This window comes from Petaurus breviceps, unplaced genomic scaffold, assembly GCF_028583685.1.
Source record: "Petaurus breviceps papuanus isolate PSGF00001 unplaced genomic scaffold, PetGlider_PUasm1.0 556, whole genome shotgun sequence".
In the NCBI taxonomy this organism is placed as follows: Eukaryota; Metazoa; Chordata; class Mammalia; order Diprotodontia; family Petauridae; genus Petaurus; species Petaurus breviceps.
In genome coordinates this window covers 27353-50016 of record NW_027186374.1, presented here as the reverse complement: position 1 = coordinate 50016, position 22664 = coordinate 27353, and the positions used below count along the sequence as shown (strand labels likewise).

Sequence of the window (22664 nt, the reverse complement as noted above, 5' to 3'; positions counted from 1 at the left end):
ACAGATGGACAGAAAGACAGGCAGAGAGACAGGCATACAGATGGACATACGGGCAGAGAGACAGATAGACAAATGGACATAGAAACAGATGGATGGAGAGACAGGCAGACAGAGGGACGGATGGAGAGACAGAGAGACGGACGGAGAGGCAGATGGATGGAGAGACAGATGGCAGACAGACAGGCAGATGAAGAGACATATGGACCGAAAGACAGATTGGACAGACCGACGGATGGATGGATGGACAGAGACAGGCCAGCACACCACATTCCAGCCGTGGTTCTGTTGTGCATCCCACACTCACCAAATGTTCTTAAGCAGCCCCAGCACGTGAGAATTCCCTTGTTCCTGCACCAAACTCCAGGGGTGGTGAATGTGGGAAACGCCAGAAATGTCCCTGAGAGGAGGCCACCCCTTGTGATAGTAATGGCAATTAAAGATTCCCCTGTATTGGCTTGGTTTTCAAATTGATTGTATTAAAACCCAGAGTTTGTTAATCCCACCTGTGGGATGGGCTTGTTGATGTGAAAAGAAAGTCCTGAACTGGGAGGAGCTGGTGATGTAGATTTGGAGAGACACTAGAGAGAGGCGGAAGATCTTTTTGGAAGCAGCACCTCCTGGAGAGAGAGAGAGACTAAGAGAATTGCTGGTGGCCGCTTTGAATTGCCCTGGACTTTTGAGACCTGCCCTCTGAGCTGCCAAGGACTGAGGAGACATGGCTGTTTTGCTGGTACTTTGTCTGTCTGTTTTGATGTTGTTTTGCCAGATTTGTCCACTGGTGAAAGACAGTCCTTTTGTTGAAGAAGTCCTGGAACCTGGCTGTTCGCTAAGAAGCCCTGAGACTGTCCTGCAGACAGAGAGTGAATACTGTCCACTGGTGAGGGACAGTACTGTTGTTGCAGGGGTCTGGAGACTGTCCTGCAGACAGAATGAATACTGTCCACTGGTGAAGGACAGTGCTGTTGCAAAACAGCCTTTCTGTTGGTTCAGAAGCCCTGAAGAAGGATTTTCTTGTTGTATGTTTACAGAAATCCTGGGAGAGGGCTTTGATAATGTGTTCAGGGGTTCTAGGACTGTTCTACAGACAGAGGATAAATTCATGAAGGGACTGGCAATGTATCTTATGGCCTTGCTAAGCCTTGTCTCTCCAGGAACTAAGATTGCTGAGAACTTGCCTCCTGTCAAGATGAAGAAAAGACCTCCATTTGGGTATTAAGTGCTGTGTTTAAACTTGATGTAACTCTGGGGTAGATTCAATTGTGATCCAGGGGGTGGGGAACTTTTGACCTTATTGTGCTCTGTGATTGACAAATGAAGGTACTTCACCTATGTTTGGAAACTAATCTCCATTTGAGAAGAGGGGTTTTGTGGTGAACTTAATTAAGGTATAGCCTAGGGGTGGAGTAGTATTTAGAACAGGGACTTTGTAATTGATTGAATGATTGGAAGATCCTGGGGTGGGGTAGTACTTGGAGATTATTTAATCACACTTAGTAAATGCTGTATTTTGAATGATGTCATGTTTTGATCTTCTCTGTTCTTGGTTTCTTACTGAATAAAATAGAGAGCACCTATGCTGGTATTTTGAACCTGGGAAGTTGCCTTCTTTTGGCATTACATTACATTATGGCGTAGTCTGCAAGAAGTACAAAGCATAGTGCCTCTATTTGTTCCAGGATCCATGGCCATTTAGATTGAGATTGTAAGGCCAAGGATCCTGGAGGGGTGGAATGTGATAGTAATGGCAATTAAAGATTCCCCTGTATTGGCTTGGTTTTCAAATTGATTGTATTAAAACCCAGAGTTTGTTAATCCCACCTGTGGGATGGGCTTGTTGATGTGAAAGTAATGTAATGCCAAAAGAAGGCTTCTCCGCCTCTCACCTGTGGGCTTTCCTAAAGCATTTCACAAGACAAAGCAAGGCTCCTGACAGGCAGCAATGGCTGGGTCCACAGCTAGGCCTGGCTAGGATTCTAAAGCCTCCTCCAGGATTACTGGCCTGAGGGCCCGGGGGAGGCCACTTATGCTCCGTGAGCCTTGGTATCCTCATCTCTAAAAGGGAGATCATTACCTCTTCTGTACATAATCCACAGAATTCTGAGGGTCAAGAGATGGCACAGGTAAAGTCCTCTGGAGCTTTAAAAAATGCTACAGAAATGTCAGTGATTACTACACAGCTCTCAGGAAACAGGGTGTCTCCATTAAAATGACACCAGATCTTAGGACAATGGAACCGCTCCCTGGCCATTCCTGTGCCACGCCCCCTGGACTCTGTCCTGGACACGCAGACTTGGCCACTGGGTCCCAAGTGTCCAGCTCCTCCTCCCAAAAATGTAAACCCTTTGAGGGCAGGAACTTTAAAAATGTAAATGCCTGAGGGCAGGGTGTTCTCACCTGTTTCAATGTCTGACCTCCATTACTGTTCCAGCCCAGTTTCTGGCATACAACAAGAGCTTAATAAAAGCTCCTCCTCTCACTGACCACTCACTGATTCACTCTAACAGTAGGGCTGCGTAGCCCTGCAAGGTGGGATCGGAGATCAAAGTCCCCCAGGATCAGATGGGAGCCCAGAGGTCACAGGGGACAGCAGCCCTGGCATCTGCGACAACAAATGCAGTGCCCATGGCTCTACGTGCTTCTGGAGCCCATCCCAAGGCCTCGTGGCAGAAGAACACTGCTTCCCTCAGAAAGGAGAGCTGATGGCCCTCAGGCAGACCAAGAGACACATGCAGAGGGGCCCAGTGCGGAAGGGGGCTTTGTCTGGGGACAAAGGGGGTCTGGGTCTTCCTTCCTTCCACCGCTTTTAGTTCGGGGGATGGATGCTCATTATTAAAAAAAAAAAAAGGGAATTAACTGTTTTTTGGTTTTTTTTACTTTTCTCTCTTTTGTCCTTCATACTAGGAAGGAAAGGGGGTTGGAATGCAGGGGGAAATGCAAGTAATATAAAAACAAAAGACTCAATAAAAATTTTATGTTTAAAGACAGTGTAGAAGAAGGCATGGCCCTGTCTCCCAGCTGCTCCAACAAGCCCCTCTGTCTCTCGGCTCTGGGCCTTCTCTCTGGCCGTTCCCTCACACCCAGAATGTTCACTCTCCTCATTTCAACCTTCTCAGATACCTGGCTTCCTCTAAGTCCCAACTAAAGTCCCACCATCCACAGGAAGCCTGCCCCAACCCCTCCTAACTGCGGTGCCTTCCCCATCTTGATTATTCCCTATTTATCCAGCTCATCTCTTCCATTAGACCAGAGGTTCCCAAACTTTTTTGGTCTACCACTCCCTTTACAAAAAAAAAAAAATTACTTGTGGGTGGCTAGGTGGTGCAGTGAATAGAGCACTGGTCCTGGAGTCAAGAGGCACTGAGTTCAAATCTGGCCTCAGCCTCAGACACTTAACACTTAGTAGTCATGTGACCTTGGGCAAGTCACTTAACCCCAATTGCCCTGCCTCCCAAAAAGAAAAAAAAAATTATTCAGTACCTATAATAGTAATGGGTATTTGAAGACCTTCGCTGTTTGGAAAATGTACCCTGCCCCCTAATAAGTTGAATGTAATCACACGGAGCCTGTGGGAAGAGGAGCTTGCTGAAGAATGGAGCAGAGCCCACAGAAAGCTGGGAGTCAGAGCAGTTAAAGACAGAGGGAGGGAGAAGACACATCCAAGGGACTCAGTTAATCATATACACACATAGTGAGTATATGTTGTTTTGCCGGAGGGCTAAAGCATGCTGTGGTTCTCTGTGATGTTATGGCTTATTAACTTCTTTGCTACTATGATGCATTTGGCTTTCTCGGTTTGGGATTCAGTTTTCTGATGTCTGAATAAATGTTTTGCTTCTATCTTCTATATGGAGAATCTGTTATATTTTGCGATTGAGCACTATACCAGCATATTTACAGTCACCATCTGCGCTATGAATGTCGCACTGGCACTACAGTAACCCGTGGAAATCTACATTCTTTAACCATTTAATGATTTTTTTAATTGCATCTTTTCAAAAAATATAAATTTTTTTAAATGATACATCTTAAATTTAATAATTTATTGTAAATCTGTGGGCCTTTATCCTATATTGAAATTTTGATGAGGCAAGTATATAATAGTCTTGTAAATAAATCATTACATGAACATATTCCTGCTGTTCCATGCTGGACTTCCCTATAACTTGCAATAAACTCACCTGCTGACATTTGCTTGTTAAGACCTGTCAATGAACTTGACCACTGAAGTGTTATAACTTGCATTTAGTGTGTTTATTTGGAAAATAATGTAATCACTATGACTTTAACCCTGCTAAACAACGGATAAAACATGTATAAATGGTTTTTCAAAATGTTATCTTCTCTTCTTTCCCTGTGCTTCCACCACCCTTCATTTTTTCAAGGCCTCCCCAGTTGTACCTGAGGCCACTACCATCCCCCCATCATTGTAGCGTCACCCAGAAGGCAGTATCACCCACTTTGGGAACCTATACATTAAACTATAAGCTCCTTGAGGCTAGGGACAATTTTTTACCTTTCTTTGTATTTCTAGTTCTTAGCCTGGCATACAGAAAGCACTTAATAAATGCTTTAAATTCCAATTCCAATTGCCCATAGGTCTACCATTACAGGAATGCTTCACACATTCCTCTCTACATTATCACCTATTCCCCTCTCCCCCCAATCTGTGCCCAGGCACTGACCTCCTCACAATACATTCCATCTCTCATCCCCAGACCTTTGCTGAGGCTGGTCTCCATGCTAAAGGGGGAACACACTCCCTTCTCACCAAAGCCTCACAGAATTCAAAAATACCTTCAAGGCCCAATTCAACCAATATCCCACAGAGAAGACACTCCACCCCCACCCCACCCCCAACAAAAACTATTTTTCACTTTGCATATATTTCATACTTACTTCTATATATGAATGGCTCTTCCCTCCAGTAAAACGTAAGCCCCTTGAGGGCAAGGCTATTTGGCTGGGTCTTTGTAGTCCCATACCTAGCCTAGTGCCTGGCATGTAGGAACTGTTTAATACATGCTCGTGAATGAAAAAGCTATGAATTCCAACAATTATTAATGATGCTACAAGACACAAGATATTTGTGTCTCCCTGGGGGCGCTATACATTCTCCTGAATAGTCATGCGAGAACACAGCAATATACACACTTACATTAAGGCAGAAGGCGGCAGGCAGGCGGGCCCTCAACCCCTCCCTTTCACACATTACAGAAGCTTGCCATTTAAAGACACTTTACAAGAAATCTCACTATAATGTGGCCAATCAGCCCCTGAATATCTCTCCAAGCATTCAATGTCTGGCCAGAGCAGGATTCAGCTAGCTAAAGTGTCTCCATCCAAACCTAGGATTCAGAAGCCTCCAGCTTATGGCACAGCCTGTCCAATACCATCTGGGCCTCGCAAATAGCATTCTATGGGTGCCAACCTCCCTCGTCACTGGGTCCCCCTCGCCAGGCCAGGGTTATATCCATGTGCTCAGCTCACAAGAATCCCAAGCACTGGAGACCCAACAAGCCAAGGGGGGCCTGGAGTGGGATTTCTATTTGCAAAGGTCCACTCCATCACTTGGGCTACAGTCTGTCGGAGAAAGAGGATTCCAGGAGCACCTTCCTCCCACAGTGGCTGTGAGCTCTGAATGACATGACATTTGTAAGCACTTAGCACAGTGCTTGACAAGTAATATGGGCTTCACAATGGATAGAGCACTGCACTTGGAATCTAGAAGACTCAGCTTCCTAAATTCAAATCCAGCCTCATACACATACTAGCTCAGGGCGAACTAGCATGTAGCAATCCTGCTTGCCTCAGTTTCCTCATCTGTAAAACGAGCTGGAGAAGGAAACGGCAAACCACTCCAGCATCTCTGTCAAGTAGTGTCACACAGAGCTGAACATAACTGAAACAATGACCAAAAAAAGGTGCTTCATAAAGCATCTTCCCTTTCAGCCCAGGCTTCATAGCTTACCTCCAGAGGCCCCTTGTTAAGACACTGCACCGGGAAGATGGAAACATTGGGATTTTCTCCTCCTTCTGATGGATACATCTGGAAATTCACTCTCTGATAAAGAATCTGAAAGGAGACCAGATGACGGTCTGTGTTGGCTCTGGAAGTTTCAACTCTCCTCCCAATTTACAGTCAACACATTTTAATAAACAGAATGAACCTCAACTTTGGGGGAAAAAAGCTGCTCTCTCCTTAGACTCGGTCCTCCACTTCCTCCCATGTTTCCATCAAGCCCTCACCCATGTTTTCTAGGAATATGGAGTTCTCTTTGTGGATTAACTGAAAATCCTGACCTGGAATATGGCTTATGAAAGACACTGTGGAACCAGAGCAAGAGGCCTTTGGGGCTCCATGACACGAACTGGGATTTTGTTCCATCAGATCAAGTTACTCAATTTCCCAACACTTTTTCCCATATGATATGTAAAATGCATGAAGGACCAAATACTTCATCCATCCCTTTGTGTCCTCGGCAGCCAGGGCAATCCACGCCCTCCAGGAGCTGAGTCATCGGCAGACCTTTCTTGATCTCTCCCATCTTTCCTGATGTCTAACAGAACAGACCATCAGAAGTCTGTGCACACACTCCTCCCTACCCCCACCCCCAGATTTCTTACTCCCTATTTTTTAACAAGTGACACCTGCTTCCTAACTATCCCATTTACAAAATGAAATGATGCCTCTTGTCCTGGACACACACACCCCAGCCTCTCCTGGGGCTCTTCCTTCCTCTCTGACTGCTCCTTCTCAGTCTGTCTTGCTGAATCCTCCTTCAGATCATGCCCTCTAACCTTGAGCATTCCTCAGGGGTCTGTCCTGAGCTCTCTTCTCTTCTCCTTCTAGGCTGCTTCACTGGGTGACCTCATCAGCTCCCATGGATTTAATTCCCATCTCAATGCTAATGATTCTCAAATCTACCTATTCTGGCCCAAACCCTCAGCCGACTTCCAGTCTCAAATCTCTAACTGCCTATTGGCTGTCTCAAACCGGATGTGCAGTAGACATCTGCCACTCAAAATGTCCAAAACTGAACTCATTATCTTTCTCTCCAACCCTCCTCTCTTCCTACCTTCCCTGTAACTGTCTGGCAACACCCTCCTCCCAGACCCTCAGGCTCCCAACTGATGTTGGGAAACTGAATCATCCTGGACTCCTCACGCCCCCACCCCACCCTAAATCCAACATGGCGCCAAGGCCTGCCGACTTCAGCTCTGCAGCATCTCGGGTCGATTTCACCGCTGCAGCGTCTGTCGCTGGTCTCACCGCTGCAGCGTCTGTCGCTGGTCTCACCGCTGCAGTGGCTGTCGCTGGTTTCACCGCTGCAGTGTCTGTCGTTGGTTTCACCGCTGCAGCGGCTGTCGCTGGTTTCACCGCTGCAGCGTCTGTCTCTGGTCTCACCGCTGCAGTGGCTGTCGCTGGTTTCACCACCGCAGCATCTGCCCAACAGGCCCCTTCTCTCTTCACATGGGTCCTCCTCACCTCACTACAACAGTTACTGAGGAGTCTGCCTCCCCCAAGTCTCCCCCACTCTGGTCCAAAGTGATTTTACTAAAGCACAGATCCGACCACGCCATCCCCTGCTCAGTAAAGTCCTGTGGCTCCCCAGTGCCTCCGGGATCAAGTACAAAACACTGTCTGGCCATCCAAGTACTACAGCCCATCACTCTCCTCCCTTTCCAGGCTTCTTATGCCTCCAGTGACCCTGCTGTTTTCTCTGACTTCTCTGGTTCTATGCCTGGAATGCTCTCCTTCCTCCTCCCCACTAAGTGGCTTCCCAGCCTCGAGTCCCAACAAGAATCCCACCTTTTACAGCAGCCTTTCCCATCTCCCCCTTAATTCTAGCACCTTCTCTCTGTTGATGATTTCCAATTTATCCTGTGTGCAGCTTGTTTGTACATATTTGCTTGTTGTCTCCCTGATAGACTGTACACTCCTTGAGGGCATGGTCTGTCTTTTTGTGTCCCCAGGGTTTAGCACAGCACCCGGTACACAGCAGGCACTTAATACATGCTCACTGTCTCACAGGAGATGAACACACATATTAGGTACCTAATAGATGCTCATTTTTAATGACCATCCCAAACATAAATATCTAACAAATGTCTGATGAAATGCATTTATGACACAATCAGACCTTTTCCTGTCTGAGACTTACTTCTGTCTGGAGAGAACTGCTTGCTGCCAGAAGACACTCAATGGAACTGGGAGGACAATGTGTCAGGGCAAAAGCCATGAGCTCCTGGCGAGCAGCCAAGTCCCGGAAGCTTTCACACTGTCCCAGCTGACTGCAGACATCCCAGCTTGGAGAGTAGCCTGTAGAAGGAGACAGCACAAGAGAGGAGAATTCACGGATTCTCCCTGGGGCTGAGGAGCGACACTGTCCCTAGCCACATGCTCCCGGGGCAAGTGTGAGTAACCTTAGGGAGGCAGAACGGCCCGTCTGACCAGGACCCCGCATCACCAACCAAGCAAGAGGGACGGGACTGACGGCCTGCTCAGCTCCAGGCTGCTCTGAGGAGCAGCAGCACCAGGCCAGAAGCAGCCCCTGGGAACTCCCCTGGTCCCAGGCCAGAAGGGGCCGCGTCACCATTAGAGCTGTACAATGGCCATGCGACTGGCATTACTGCTGCTATCGCGGTTCCTGTTGTTACTGTAACGGTTATCATGCAACTGGCATTATTGCCGCTATCGCCGTTCCTGTTACTGTTATAATCATTGTTGTTATCATTACCATTATTAGCATTATTATTAATTAGTAAGGCACAGAAGCCACACCTCTTCTGACTCCAGAGGCAGGGGCAGCACCTACATCCCCCTGCCTGTCTCCATCTACAGGCCTGATCACTAAAAGGGAGTGGGGGAAATCCAAAGACTAACAGGACAGTCTGTCTGGATACCAAGGACTAAAGTTTCTGCCAGAATAATTTTTACGCTAACTCCATAAATAAATAAACCACTCAAATAGGAAAGACCATTACTGTTGAGTTGAAGATAAAGATTATGGCCCAAAACCAACAGCCTTGTCCCCAGAAAGCAAGAACTTTCTGTGATTCAGTGCCCAGAATCTGGGAGGAAATGGCCATGTGGTGGCTAATTAAAAGAAGGCTTCCAATGGGATGCCTCTCAGACAGAGGCAGGACACGGCACAAGAGTCCTTGCCAGTGACTAAGGCAAACTTCCTCCTGGCCAAGCCCAGAACAGTTCAGTTCTTTACTGGGTCGCCTAGCCTCCAAGCCAGGAGCAGGCCTCTCTCCTGGACTCCAAGTTACAAGGTCACTTAACCAACCAAGGCAGCAGCCATTGAGCTTTCCCAGGGCAGCAGCCATGGCCCCAGGCTCTCTCTCAGCCTCCACAGACCCTGGATTATCCAGTTCGATTCAGAATGCCTAAGATTTGGGAGGCATATACTCTGAACCATCTCAGTATGAATGTTCTATTTCTGACAGAAAAGGCAACAAAAGAAAACAAAACTTCAGTAGGTGTTTATGTGAAGAGGGACTCAATCATGCAAATTTTGTAACAAATCCACACAATGAGGATAAATCACTTAAAAATGACTCATGAAATCATGAACAAGGTTATAACATGACATGGAAAAAACCAATCCAAGCCCGCCTGGTGAACACGCCCCATGACCAGCACCACACCAGAACATCGGCCAGAGGGCATTCTGTCCGACCAGTCAGCACAGACCAGTGAGGAGGTCAGTGGAGGGTGTCCCCTTAGCTCCACACTCAGCAGGGGACTGATCGACTGTGGCTATGTGGTTTGAGGCCTGACCTTTCCCATCACTCAGGATGGGGCAGGGCCGGGGCCAAGCCGTCACAGGGCGTCTATGTTACCTGTCGCCATCAGCTCCTGACAATGCATACTGGCAGCTTTGTAGTCCTGGAAGTGAAGAGCTTGTTGAGCCAGAAGCACCAAGACCTGGCCCTTCCTTTCTTCGTGGTCCTCACCTGGAAGCAGAAGGCAGCACTTGCCGTGAGCAGCACAAAGTCAATTCTCAGTAACACTCTTCTTCAGAATAACGGGATGCGCCAATACAAAGGGGGGAACAGGATGTGTCTGGGCAGGGCATTGCCACCAGCCCCAGACACAGGCCCTCTGCAGAGGCCCGAGGGACTCCATGTCTTCCCCAAGGACGGCCTTTCAGCACCAGGGAAGCACAGTCCGTTGCGTTCAAAGAAGGCGGCAAAGAGGGTTTCAGTTAAGGCCTTGCATAAGTCAGGGGTTGAAGACATGTTTGTAGGATGGATAGATATGCTAAGGGAAGGGAATGGGCCCTGGGGGGTTGGGGATCTCTTGCTGGAGACCCAGCCCAAGGAGAACTGTGAGAGAGGAGATGGGCGGAGGCGAAGTGACTCCTGAAAGAGATTTTAAACAGCTATAAAATATATTTCATGTGATGACTCCTCCAAGTATAATCACAAGAACATTGCAGAATACAATATAATGCAATTATCAAATTAAATTTTTAAATGGTTTCTTCCAAGAGGCTAATTACAGAAAAATAGGCCCAGCAATACACAATGGATACTATGTCTTTTATAATAAATATGGATTCTTGCAAATTAACATTCATTAATCGTGGACAGAACAAATCAAGGCCCTCTGTATTTGGTGAGCCTTCATTTTTTTCTCCCCATTGTGTATTAATAAAACCATTTCTATGGTGATATGTTCAACAATGTAAAAAGCAAAGTCATTACAGCCTCATATGAAAAAGGGAATGCAATTAACGTGTCTTTATCAGCTTTTACCCAGTAAAAAAATACAAATTGTTCTTAAGTCACGATTTCTGCCTCATGAGACTACAGACAATTTAACTTGTGCACTTCTCCCAATGTGCAGAGCATTTCACAGAATGATGAGTGTCCTGCACAGAAAGCCAGTGGGCTGGACTCGCCCTGGCTCCCCACTGCCCAGCCTTGGGGGCTCCTACTCTCTGACAGCTCCTCACGTGGGGAAAATCTCTCTGCAGCACCCCTCGGGGTGCCCTTGTACTCAGTCTCAGAGATTCTTCTCAGCCTTTGTTTTCCCAAACTAAATACAGGTCAAGATGTCAAGGCCCTTCCCTACTGACTGCATCACCTTGGCAGGAGGTGATGAGGCCTGAATGAGAGGAGGCGGGTAGAGCAGAGCCATGGCATGGAGTGCCTTCTGTATGAGTGTGGGTGTGGATGATCTCATTGGACCCTCACAATGACTCCGTGTTAAAGGAAAGACAAGATCTGGCACCTGATATGGTAGGTGGACCGGAAAGCTGTTGGGAAGGGGTTATAATGAGTTCCATTTGGGGGTCATTGTCACAGAGATAACTGAGCAGAGGAGATGCGAGGGGAGGAGAGAGCCGGGGAGGAACAGTCAGGACAAGGAAGCTGAGAAGGGGCGGGTGGTCAGTCACACAGGAAGAGGGAGAATCAAGAGAGCAACCTCCCAGAAGCTAAAGGTGAGCAGGACCAGAGGCCAATGGACAGCGTCAGAGAGAGCCAGGAGAAGAAGAGCAGGCGAGGGTGCCCAGATGCAGCCGCCCAGGAGTCTGGGGGACCCTGGAATCAAGGGTTTCAGCTGAGCGGTAGGATCTGAATCACTGAATGGGTGTTGCCTCACTCAAAGTGAGAACATGAAAAGGTCAATGTCTCCCACTATATCCTGGGCCATCTCCAGTTGTCCTGATCTACTGGACCCAGATGGCTCTGAAGGAGAAACTGAGGCTGGTGGCTTTGCACAGCCCTCCCTCAAGTCATGCCAATCACCTCCCTGATGCCATGGTCCTCTTCCTAGCATTAAGGATACCCACACACACACAAAGCTTTCTTTAAGCAAACTGGCTGAGAACCAGAGAAGACTGGAGCAGGAGTCACAGCTCCTCTGGTCCTAACCAGAACCTCCATCTGAGGACGGGCCAGGACTACCCTGCTCAGGGCCCTCTCCCCTGCCTGGTTGTGAGCTCCCTGGGGGAGACTTTCTTTTTGCTTCTATCTCTATTCCACCCCTTCACACAGTGCCTGCCACACAATAGGCGCTTTATAAATGCTTCCTCTCATCTAATTTAGAGCGGAAGCTCTTTGCCTAGAGTCTGTGCCCTTGTGTTATTTAAATATTCATCATGTGCCTGCAGTTCAGTAGAGCTGGTTTCCTCTGTAATTTTTGGCATGTCATTACAGGCGTTTAAAGCATTTTTCTGAAAGGATCCTGATGGCTTCAGCAGCTGACTGCCACAGGGGTCCAAGAGCCCAGGGCTGGAGCACCAAGTGTGAGAGTCTGGCCTCTCCTTTGACCAACAAGCAAGCAGAGGAAGGCCTTGTGACTCATGGCGCGGCAGCAATGGGAGCTGGACTCCAAGACCCACGTTCTAGTCCAGGACGCAACAGTCAACAAATACTACTAAGCCCAGTGTACCAGGGACTGTACTAAGCACTGGGTATACATTTGGAAAAAAAGAAAGGAAAAAAAAACGAGACAGAGCCTGCCCTCAAGGAGCTTATAATGTAACAGGACAAGAACACCCACAAAAGAGCAGCTGCAGGGAAGGTCGGAACACAAGAACACAACAGCTCAGCCCGCTGGGGAGTGGAGAGGGCAGGCCTGGGCAAGCAAAGGCTCGGAAGGAGGAGTCCTGGAGGCAGGGAGTCCTCTCTGGATGGGAAGCCCTGGTACTGATCGGGTCTCCACTGCGTCCTGTCTAATTGGCCCCATTATCCATCGTGGCCGAAGCCTGCTGGCCATCTCCTAGGCTGGAAGCCCCGTGGGTACCTTGTCTAAGGCAAAGACAGCAAATATGAGGGAGAGATTAACCTGCAGTATCCCTCTGGGCACATCCTGTAATCTGTCTGGGCCCCGAGTCCTCACAGGAGACCACTGAGGGAACTCGTATAAGAGGGCGTCTACACCAGCCCAGCCCTTAGCTTTTAAGGAGTTCAGTGCTTAAACCGTCCCAGGTAGATGTGCGTTTAGAATAGAGTTCTAAAAAAACCTCCCCAAAAAGCAATACCAAATTGTCCAGTCCTACACTTATTTTTATCACTAGATAAATTTACACTCATTTTTTGGTCATAACAAGTCTTATGGAGCAAATGGAGCCAGCCTTTCTCAATTCTAACTGTGTATAATACCACCCTGGGGAGAAAACCTATTTCCAATGTAATTGCTTTGGAAAGGTCTGCCCAGGCCTTGACAGTCTACATGGGATGAGAGGCCTTCATTGCCAAGGCTCTGGACCCTTAGAAAAAGATGAAGCATGGGGACAATTGTTTCTATTTCATTTTCACTTGATTTCAAAATTCAAAATAAAAAAATTGTGAAAGTCCAATTCACATGACTTTCCCGAGAAGGCAAGATTTTACAGATTATTATATGAGCAACACTGGAAAGCACAGGGGGAAATAGTAGCTTTCAGAGGGTTGTTTTTTTTAAGCCCTAACGGAAGAAAATGCCAGCTTTCAGCAGGATGAGGAAATGAAGAGACTAGCCCAGAGAATTCATTAAAGATGATCCCCGACAACCTCTAATTTCTTACCGGCAGTTGTACATGAGGATGACCTGTCTCTTTTAGATGCTAGAAGTATGTGAACAAGCAAACACAAGGAGATATTTATTAGTTCGCTTACAGAACCCTGGAGCAGAGACGACAGTGAAGGTGAAACATCCAAGGGGAGCATGGGGAGCCTCCCCTCACCCCCAAGGTCACACGTGGCAGGCCGTGGGCCTTCCCTCACCTCCAAGGTCACAGGTGACAGGCTATGGGCCGTGGGCCTCCCCTCACCTCCAAGGTCACAGGTGGCAGGCTATGGTCTGTGGGCCTCCCCTCACCCCCCAAGGTCACCCGTGACAGGCTATGGGCCGTGGGCCTCCCCTCACCCCCCAGGTCACACGTGGCCCGTGGCCAGTTGTGCGCCTCCACTCACCACTGAGGTCAAATGTGGACAACTTCTGACCTCACTCTCAAGAACCAGAGCTGTCATCCAGGACAGCAGTGGTTCCTGCCAGAACCCAATGAAAACAAAGAATGAAGGAGGGCCAGGAACACCACCAGCCCAATGGGCCGGGACCAGTTCACACCCCACCACACAGAGACAAAGCTGTCAAACAACTCAGCAGAAGAGCCCCAAATAGCACAATCTGAGGTGGAAAGCAGAGGCCTGGGGTGGCACCGACTGCCCGGGCAGGACAGCAAGGACGGGGGTCAGCTCTGTCGGCTTTCCCAGCACCGAGGGCCTAGCTCTCCTCACATTGCCCTCAAGGCTTCGACCGCTGTGACAAACACCCCTTGAAACGTCCTCCCACCACCCGGCCCGTTCCCCAGAAGACCCCTGCTGGACGTGTGGAAGGTGCTCGGCCTGGGTCACAGAGGAAGAGTCAGAGAGGACTAAGGGAGAAACGCCAGACTTCCTGTCCCTGACACCCCTCACAGCGGGGAGCTGCCAGAGACCCTCCCCTTGGCCGCCATCTTGCCCACAAGTCTGGAAGCCCATGAGTCCCCCCGCCACCCCCCTCCTCCCTCCTGACTGGAGGGTGGGGGTCAGAGCAGGGAGTTTCTCCCAGAGGCTCCCATCAGACTGGCCCCTTGCCATTCTCTGTGAGCTGGATGCCACCCTGCCCGGGGCCCAGGGACCTTCTTCCCTCCTCCTCCTCCCACTTTCCAGCTGTATGGTCTTCTCCCATTGGATAGTGAACTCCCCGAGGGCAGGGACCGCCTACTGGCAGCAGCTGCCAGTCACCGAAAGTATCTGGCCAAAGGCTCATGGATGACCTCAGAGGTCCTCCAACCCACCCCCTTCATGGACATTTGAGAAAACTGAGGCCCAGGGAAGTTCAGAGACCTGTCTAAGGTCACGTAGGGGAAGAGAGGAAGGGAGGAAGAGGCAGACTTCCTCTGATGCCCCATACAGGGTCTTTGGACTGGCACAGCACTCTGAAGTGCACATGCTTTCCCCCTCCGTGAGGGTGGTAATCTCTCTGTGGGAAGGGCCTCCCACACACAGGAAGCAAGGAGTGAGATCACATGGCCACCTCTGAGGGATGGCCCCCACAGCTGTAACAAACAAGGATCCTAAAGTCGGTGTTTGGACAGTATGTGCATGATCACATGTGTACACGTGGGTATGCATGTGACTGTGATCATGTGTGTATAGTACATTGTGAGGCCATCTGCTATGGATGTGTGTCTACCCGTGCCTCTGTGTGCGTACTGCATGTGGGTGCATGTGTACATACGTGCACTGCGTGTGGGTGGGGGGTCAGCAGAGAAGGTCAGAGCTAGATGGGGCAACAAAGTGCCCCCCAACCTGTCATTTTCTGGGCAGCGACCTGAGGCTCAGAGAAAGGGCATGACATGCACAGGAGAGACAAGAATGGAACCCAGGACTGCTGCCTCCGGGCCTAGCGCTCTAGTCAGAACCCAGCACCGCCCCCAAGCCTTCACTGTTCACTGGCACACTCCAACAGCGGTCACCATTGGTCATCAGTCTTTTCTAGGACTATACCAATACAAAATGCTTGTCTCTCCTTCAGTAAAACACCCTGAGGTCTGTTCCCAGAATCCTTGCTGGGCAGAGTGATGACCACCGCCATGCACTCCTGGCAGGAGACTGCATTAGCCAGGGGTGCCGGGTCTGGCCAAGGACAGGGTGGTCAGCCTGCCCTCTCCCCACCCCACTCCACAGACAGACACCTGAGGACTGCCCAGAACCCTGCACCGCGGCTTCAGGGCTGGTGACTTACCTGCCACCTGCAGCAGGCTGGCCAGTCCCAGGAGTTTGGTGGACTGCTTGTAGCAGGTTGGGGACCGGGCGATGCAGTCCTTGATGAGGCTGAGACGATCTGGGCACAGACGCACTGTGAGAGAAGGCAGAGGGAGAGGCTGTAGCACTTGTAAAATGGGCAGGGGCACCTGCAAACACCCCAGGACTGGCCCCTAAGGGGCAAGGGCTGCTGCTGCTGCCACTCCCAAGGGGGACCACCTCCGACAATCACCACCCGCATCACCTCTCTGGGCCTCAGCTTCCCCATGAGCTCAGGGACCCACTCTGGAGCCAGACAGGGCTCCCCAGGCCACGTCCAGTGGCTGCTCGGCTGCACCCTGAGGATACGGGGCTGTCTGCTCGCCTCAGCCCCTAGTAAAGTCCAGGAAGAATCGGAGTAAATGCTAATGCACCGAGTGGACCCCCCCACATCGATTCTGCGTGGGGAATTCCCACCCGTCCTGCCGTGCGGCAGCCCCTTTTGCAGAGCCCTCTGGGCTGCAGGGCCCTTCCCAGCATGGCCCCCAACTCAGCTGCCTCCCACGTCCTCAGAGCTTCTGCAGCTCCCAAGGGTACATGAGGGCATCTAGCCTGGCACCTCCTCCAGAGCCTGGCACAAGGGGTGTGAACAACTCCCAGGCACCCAAGCCTCAGAGCCCGGGCAGCCTGGCCTGAGCCAAGAAGGGGTGGGTCCCCAACACGGAAGTGGGAAGCAGCTGCTGGGGAACTCAGGATAGCCAGAAAGGTTCTAGAGCCCGCAGTGTGCCAGGCACTGTGGGAAGCACTTTACAGAGATCCCCTGATCTGACCTTCAAACCACCCTGGGAGGTAGGGCCGTCATGGTCCTCGTTTTACAGGTGAAGAAGCTGATGCGGGGAGCAGTGAAGGGACTTGTCCAGGGTCTCGCAGCTAGTGTCTAAGGCTGGATCTGCACTCAGGGCTTCCCCCTCCAGGCCCCAGACTCTATCCCTGCACCACCCAGCCACCCCTGAGGTCCCAAGACAGTGCAGTGCTCTTGTGGCCTGCTGTCCCCATGAGCTTCTGGGTAACTCCCACCCATCACTCCCCAATTTGCCTGCTGGGCCCAGCTCCCCCCCGCGCACTATGGGGCCTTAATCAATGTGTTAAAACATGAGCCATTGATGCAAGCAAGTCAGAACAAGGAAAGCAAGGCTTATCATGGCACAGAGAGCGGGAAGAATGGCAAGGACCACCCACCAAGGCAGCAAGGGAAGGGAAAAGGAAAGGGGACATGGCAACCTCCTGGAGCTGCCCATGTGGCCCCTGCGCCAACATTGCCCTTCCTCACTGCCTTCAGGATGACGGGTATGCTTGGCGCCTCTGGTGACCCAGGGTTTTGTATGAGAGCGATGTGAGTGCATGCGTGCCCTGGCCCTGCCAGGCCAAGAGGACGATTCTCGGCTAACACACGGCAGAGCTGCTCTCCAAGCCTTTCTGAACAAGCCGGTCTTCTGCAGGAGAGTCTGCTCATTTTCCCGTCTATGTTAACCCACACCATGCTGTGCCCCTTCCATGGAGGACAAAGCATCTACATTACAAGGAAAGAGGGAACGGCCTGCTGACGAGCTCGCCAGCCGTCCTGGGGGGCCATGGCAGTGGCACCTCCCACCGCGGGGATGGTGGCGGCAGTCTGGGATGCAGGAAGTGTGACAGCACCCGACATGCCTGGTGTCACCACATAGTAGCTGGTGCGAGTCCCAGACAATCACAGTCTGCGGCTGCTCTGCAAACACTCGTCACCCCTCTGAACACGAGGGCTTCACTGAACATATCACAGCTCAGTAGCACTGGGCTGGCAGAGCAATCTGTCTGAGTGAAGTCGAGTTGATTTTTTAAAAATTTAAACAGGAAAGAACCAGAGTAAGAATTTGGCGGGTTTGGGCAAAGCGTCGGGCCTCTTCCGTAAGCCGCCCCACGCGGGGAGTGTCCTAGGACGCTCAGCCGGGAGGAAGCAGCCGCCCGGGGTCTTCTGGGGCCATTGGGAAAAGGCAACCCGAAGGCCCTGGACAAGCAACAAGATGGCCATGGAGGCTCGGGGGCTTCCAACTACGGGAACTGCTCCCATCAACTCAGTCTCCAAGCAGGAGCCTCCTGTGCCAGGATGCAGAGGCCACATGACCCAAGGTGGCTCTGACCGTCCAGGCTGCCCAGAAAAGCCTCCTCTGCAGGGACACAGGACTCGAGATGGCTTTGACCAGCACCAGCGGAACGACAGCTCCGCGAGCCTCTGACAGCCCAGAAGAGCTTCCTTCCCTAAACACCTCTCTACTGTGTTTCTACTGTGAGCCCCAGGCCAGCTCATTCCTTCTCTCCTTTCACTGATCAGCTCCCACCTCTTCTCTCTTGACTTCTCCACAAAACCCCTGAGGGTAACCGCTCCCACTTCCCCTGTTCTGTGCTGTCTTCCCCATCAGAGGAAGCTCCTGGGGCAGGGGCTCTGGTTTGCTCTGTACTTGTATGGGCATGGCACAGTGCCGGGCCCGAGGACAGAGTAAACCAGAGCTCAGGCCACATCACGTCACTGATGAATGCCTAAGATGACCCTCCAAGCTCCCTGTCCAGCGCTCCTTACTCCATGGGATGCCCTGACACTGCAGCTCTCTCTCACAAAGCCTTCCTGTGCATTTCTGATACTCAGCCCCAGCCTGGGGACTCATGAAGAGGCCACATCCCAGTGAAATCCTAGCAAATGATCCTCCTTCTTCCCTTCTCCCTCCAGAGATGGAACATGGGCAGCCCGGAGAATACAGATCTGACACTGCGCTGCTCTGACTCACAGATGGAGAGAAGCCGTCGCACATCTGGATACTTCTCGGTCTCTAGTCGCCGCCCCACCAGGAGCCGCCTGGGAGTGAGGGCCCGCCTTCCCGCCCCTTTCCTTTCAGGAGGCCTTCACTGGCTCTGTGCCAGGGAGGTGACTCCTGAAGGGGTGCACAGAGGCTCCAGATCTGACACAATGACCTGACTCCAGGCTTAGCGCTGACGTGCTCCTTGTAAGCCCAGCAGGACAAGCTGCTGGCTTTACAGGCCGGACGGTCCGCCAGGGAGGCAGGGACAAAGTCAGGTGCTGGGCCCTACTGTGGCTCTGCCAGAGGATGGGAGGCCCTCCCACGAGGAGGTTGGAGGAACTTCCATGGAAGAAGTGAGCATCTGATTTTTAAAAGCCGACTGCCAGGCACTGCACTTTATCCAAACATCTGACAAACGAGGCCAGCAGCACAAGTGGGGCCAGGGCCTGGGGTGGGGCCTGCACCAGTGACTTCACCAGTACAGGGAAGTCCCAGGTGAAGATACCCCCTCCACGGAAGCAGCTCAGCACCCACCCTGCAGGGACACTCCCAGGAAGCAGTCTGGGAAGTCACAGGACTTGCCTAGGGTCATGCAGTCAGCAGGTGTCAGGTGTCACATCTTCCCAGCTCTCTATCCACAAGTCAAGCTGCCTCTGACAGCACAAATACCTCTTTAATTGGCTTTTAAACCGTTACAAGTGACCTGGGGCCCAGTCACAAAAGAAGCTCCAGAGACATTTGTTTCTTTTAATGGCCCTCCCTGCAGGGTGGTAAGAACATCAGGTCTGGAGCCAGGAAGGCCTGAGCTCAAATCCGGCCTCAAACACTAGCATGGTTTCTCTGGGCAAGTCCCTTCGCCCTATTTGCCTCAGTTTCCCCATGTGTAAAATGAGCTGGAGAAGGAAAAGGGAAACATTCCAGTATCTTTGCCAAGAAAACCCCAAGTGGGGTCACCGAGAGGCGGGTGTGATTAAAATGACTGAACAACAATGCTAAAGGACCAAAAGCGAAAGAACCAGGGTCCATCAGAATATTTCTCCTGGGAGGACAGAGAAGAGGAAATCTCACCTTGCAAAGGAAGACTCTTCACCCCAAACTCTTCAAGGTACCCAAGGGCACGAATGAGATCAAGCTCCTCCTGGATGGCCTGGGGACAGTCTGTGATCAGCTGCAAGCACACCCTGGGAAATAAAGACTCATCAGGAAGTAGGGGAAGGGGACTCCCCGCAGCTCCCAGGAGGCCCGCCAGGGCAGGGGGCCTGGAGGCAGGAAGCCAGGAGTCCAGATCCCAGCTCAGACACTCCACTGTGTGACCGCAGGGAGCTCCTGTGACCCCTGAGTCTACTGCCTGAGTTAGAGGTGGGTGGCAATCTGCACCAGGGGAAGGGGACATCCCAAAGCTCCCAGGTAGCCCGCCAGGGCAGGGGACCCAGAGTCCAGATCCCAGCTCAGACGCTGCCACTGTGCACCAGGGAAAGGAGCGCCTCCAGAGATGAAACCACAGGCCTCTAGCCCTCGGCTGGGGTGAAACATGCAGCTCTTTTGGCTGCTTTGTTTTCTGTGACAAAAAAGGCCCAGGAGGTGCTTGGTCTCTTATAAAAGTATAGCATTCCTATTATTTCTGGAGAAGCTCTCTGCCTGCTATGCATGGGAGACCATCAGACAGGACACTGACCCGCATGGCCCACAGACACTGACTCAGAAGTCATGGATAAAGTGTAATACTGGAATCCCAAAGTATCCTGGGGGCAATGAAGCATTAGGGGCTTCCTGGTACACAGAGGGTGCTTCATAAATGCTTATCAACTAAGCTTCCTCTGGCTCATCATCCTCCTACGCAATGGAATTAGTTACAGTGAAATTGCTGACTATCCCTTGCACCACTCAGAGGGCAGCATTAGTGGCAGATATTACTGACCCTGGACAGACTGAAATGGAGGCCAGGACCACAGCTTAGCTCTCCTGACCCCTTGACACAGATGCACCCCAACAGACCTTTACAGACCTCTCCCGAATTCAGAGTGCAGGGGCACTGTGGTGTGGGACTATCCTTCCATCAACAGATTTCACTTCTTCAAAGATGATTTCTGTGAGCTGCTATGGCCCCAAACCAACTGATCTCCAAAACTGGTTAGGTCAGTCCTTAGACAAGGGGCATAAAGTCAAGCTTCTCACTGGACTGGACTGGAGATTCTGCTGGTGTCCCGGCCTCCCTTCAGTAAGAAATGCCTTTGAAAAGGCAAGCTCCCCTATACCAAGATGAGGTTTCAGAGAAGTACCCAGAGCTCCCAAGACCACTGACTGAGCACTTGGCATGTGCCAAGTGCTGTGCTCCAGATACCAGGGCAAGCTTTTCAGAATCTGTGTTCCATGAATGAGTGAGCCAACTGATGAGGGGAAAGCCATATAAAACACCCTAAACAACACATTAGGTCAAGTCGGGTTGGAGGAAGAGCTAATGCTTCCCCATAGTCCCACTGGGTAAGTGGGACGGAGCCCACAGAAGGAAGACCTGACAATGTCACAAAGGTGCAAATCATCTCCAAGATGCTGGAGGAGAGGACCCAAAACACATGGCTCCTTCCCCAGGTTCTGAGGGGGACTGTGATCCCAGAAACCAGTCCTGACCCCCATCCTGCAAGGCTATGCTATCTTGAATGACCTAGCCTTTCCTTCACTGCATTATTTATTTCAGCATTCTTTTCTTTTTTGATTTTGAGTTCCAAATTCTCTCATGTGATTTCATGTATATAACTGAAGAACTGATATCATATTTCTTGCCTTCTCAGTGGGTGAGGGGGGGGGTGAGAGGGAGGTAAGGAAACATTGACATCTTGCAAAAAAATCAATAAAAACTGAGAAGAGTGAGAAAAGCATCCTCTACTTTGCACTCAGAGCTGGCCGGTTCTCTCTGGCGGCAGGCAGCATGTTTCATCCCGGGTCCTTGGGAACAGTCTTGGATGACTGTCTTGATCAGAGAAGCCAAGTCTTTCACAGCCGATCATCATTTCTTCAGTGCTATTCCTGTGCACGTTGCTCTCCCAGTTATTTTCACTTCACTTTGTTCACAAAGGTCTTGCAACTTTTTTTTCTGAAACCACCCCCTCATTATTTTTTACAGCACAACTGCGTACCAACCCAATCACATGCAACAACTTGCTCGGGCATGCCTCAACTGCTAAGTATGCGTCTCCCCCCATTTCCAACTCTCTGACACCATAAGAAGAGACACTTTACAGCTCTGTTGGTGCTGGCTGAGAACTGGGAATCGAAGGAACGCTCATCCTTTGGGGAATGGCTGAACAAGAGGGGGTCTGTGACTGTAATGGAACAGTGCTGTGCTTTAAGAAATGATGAGCAGGATGATCTCAGAACACCTGGAAAGACTGACATGAACTGATGCGGAGTGAAACGAACAGAGCCAGGAGAACACAGTGTCACAGCCATCAAGGGTGAACGGCTTAGCCATTCTCAGCCGCACAATGACCTACGAGGCCCCCAAAGGACTTGGGATGAAGGAACGGACAGTGTCTGAGTGCAGATTGGAGCACGCCACTTGTCACCTTCTTTCACTTCTTTTCTTTTATTCAAATCTCTTTGAACAAAATGACTAATGTGGAAATGCTTTACATAGCTGCACAATAACCATATAACCTGTATCTGACTGCTTACCGTCTCAGGGAAGGGGAGAGGAGGAAGGGAAGAAGGGACAGAATCTGGAACTCAAAACTTCAAATAAAAGTGCTTTGGTTTTAAAAAAAAAAAAAAGCTGCTATAATTATTTTTGCACAAATAGGTCCTTATCCTGTTTCTTTGGTGTCTTGATACAGACCCAGCAGTGATATTGTTGGGTCAAAGGGTATGCTCAGTTCGATCATCCCTTGTGCATATCCAAAATGTTCTCCAGAATGGCTGGACCAGCTCACTACTTCACCCACAATTCATTAATGTGCCTATTTTCCCTCGTCCCCTCTGACATTTCTTATTTCTGACAGGTGTGAGGTGGTACCTGAGTTCTTTTAATTAGCATTTCTCTAAACAACAGTGATTTAGAGCACTTTTTCATGACTATAGATAGCTTTGATTTCTTTGTCTGAAAACTGC

The 22664-nt window shown here is 50.5% G+C and overlaps 1 protein-coding gene across 1 annotated transcript in view; it reads right to left on the bottom strand.

The window, feature by feature from the left end:
- The window catches only part of NBAS (NBAS subunit of NRZ tethering complex), a gene marked incomplete at its 5' end in the record, with an annotated part of 159893 nt that overhangs the window by 110598 nt on the left and 26631 nt on the right, over nt 1–22664 (bottom strand). The window contains 6 exons of the mRNA XM_069102791.1: nt 5969–6073; nt 8163–8320; nt 9850–9963; nt 13527–13565; nt 15731–15844; nt 19629–19741. Of these exons, the coding sequence (XP_068958892.1) occupies nt 5969–6073; nt 8163–8320; nt 9850–9963; nt 13527–13565; nt 15731–15844; nt 19629–19741 (643 nt within the window). The remainder of the gene's footprint in view (nt 1–5968; nt 6074–8162; nt 8321–9849; nt 9964–13526; nt 13566–15730; nt 15845–19628; nt 19742–22664) is intronic.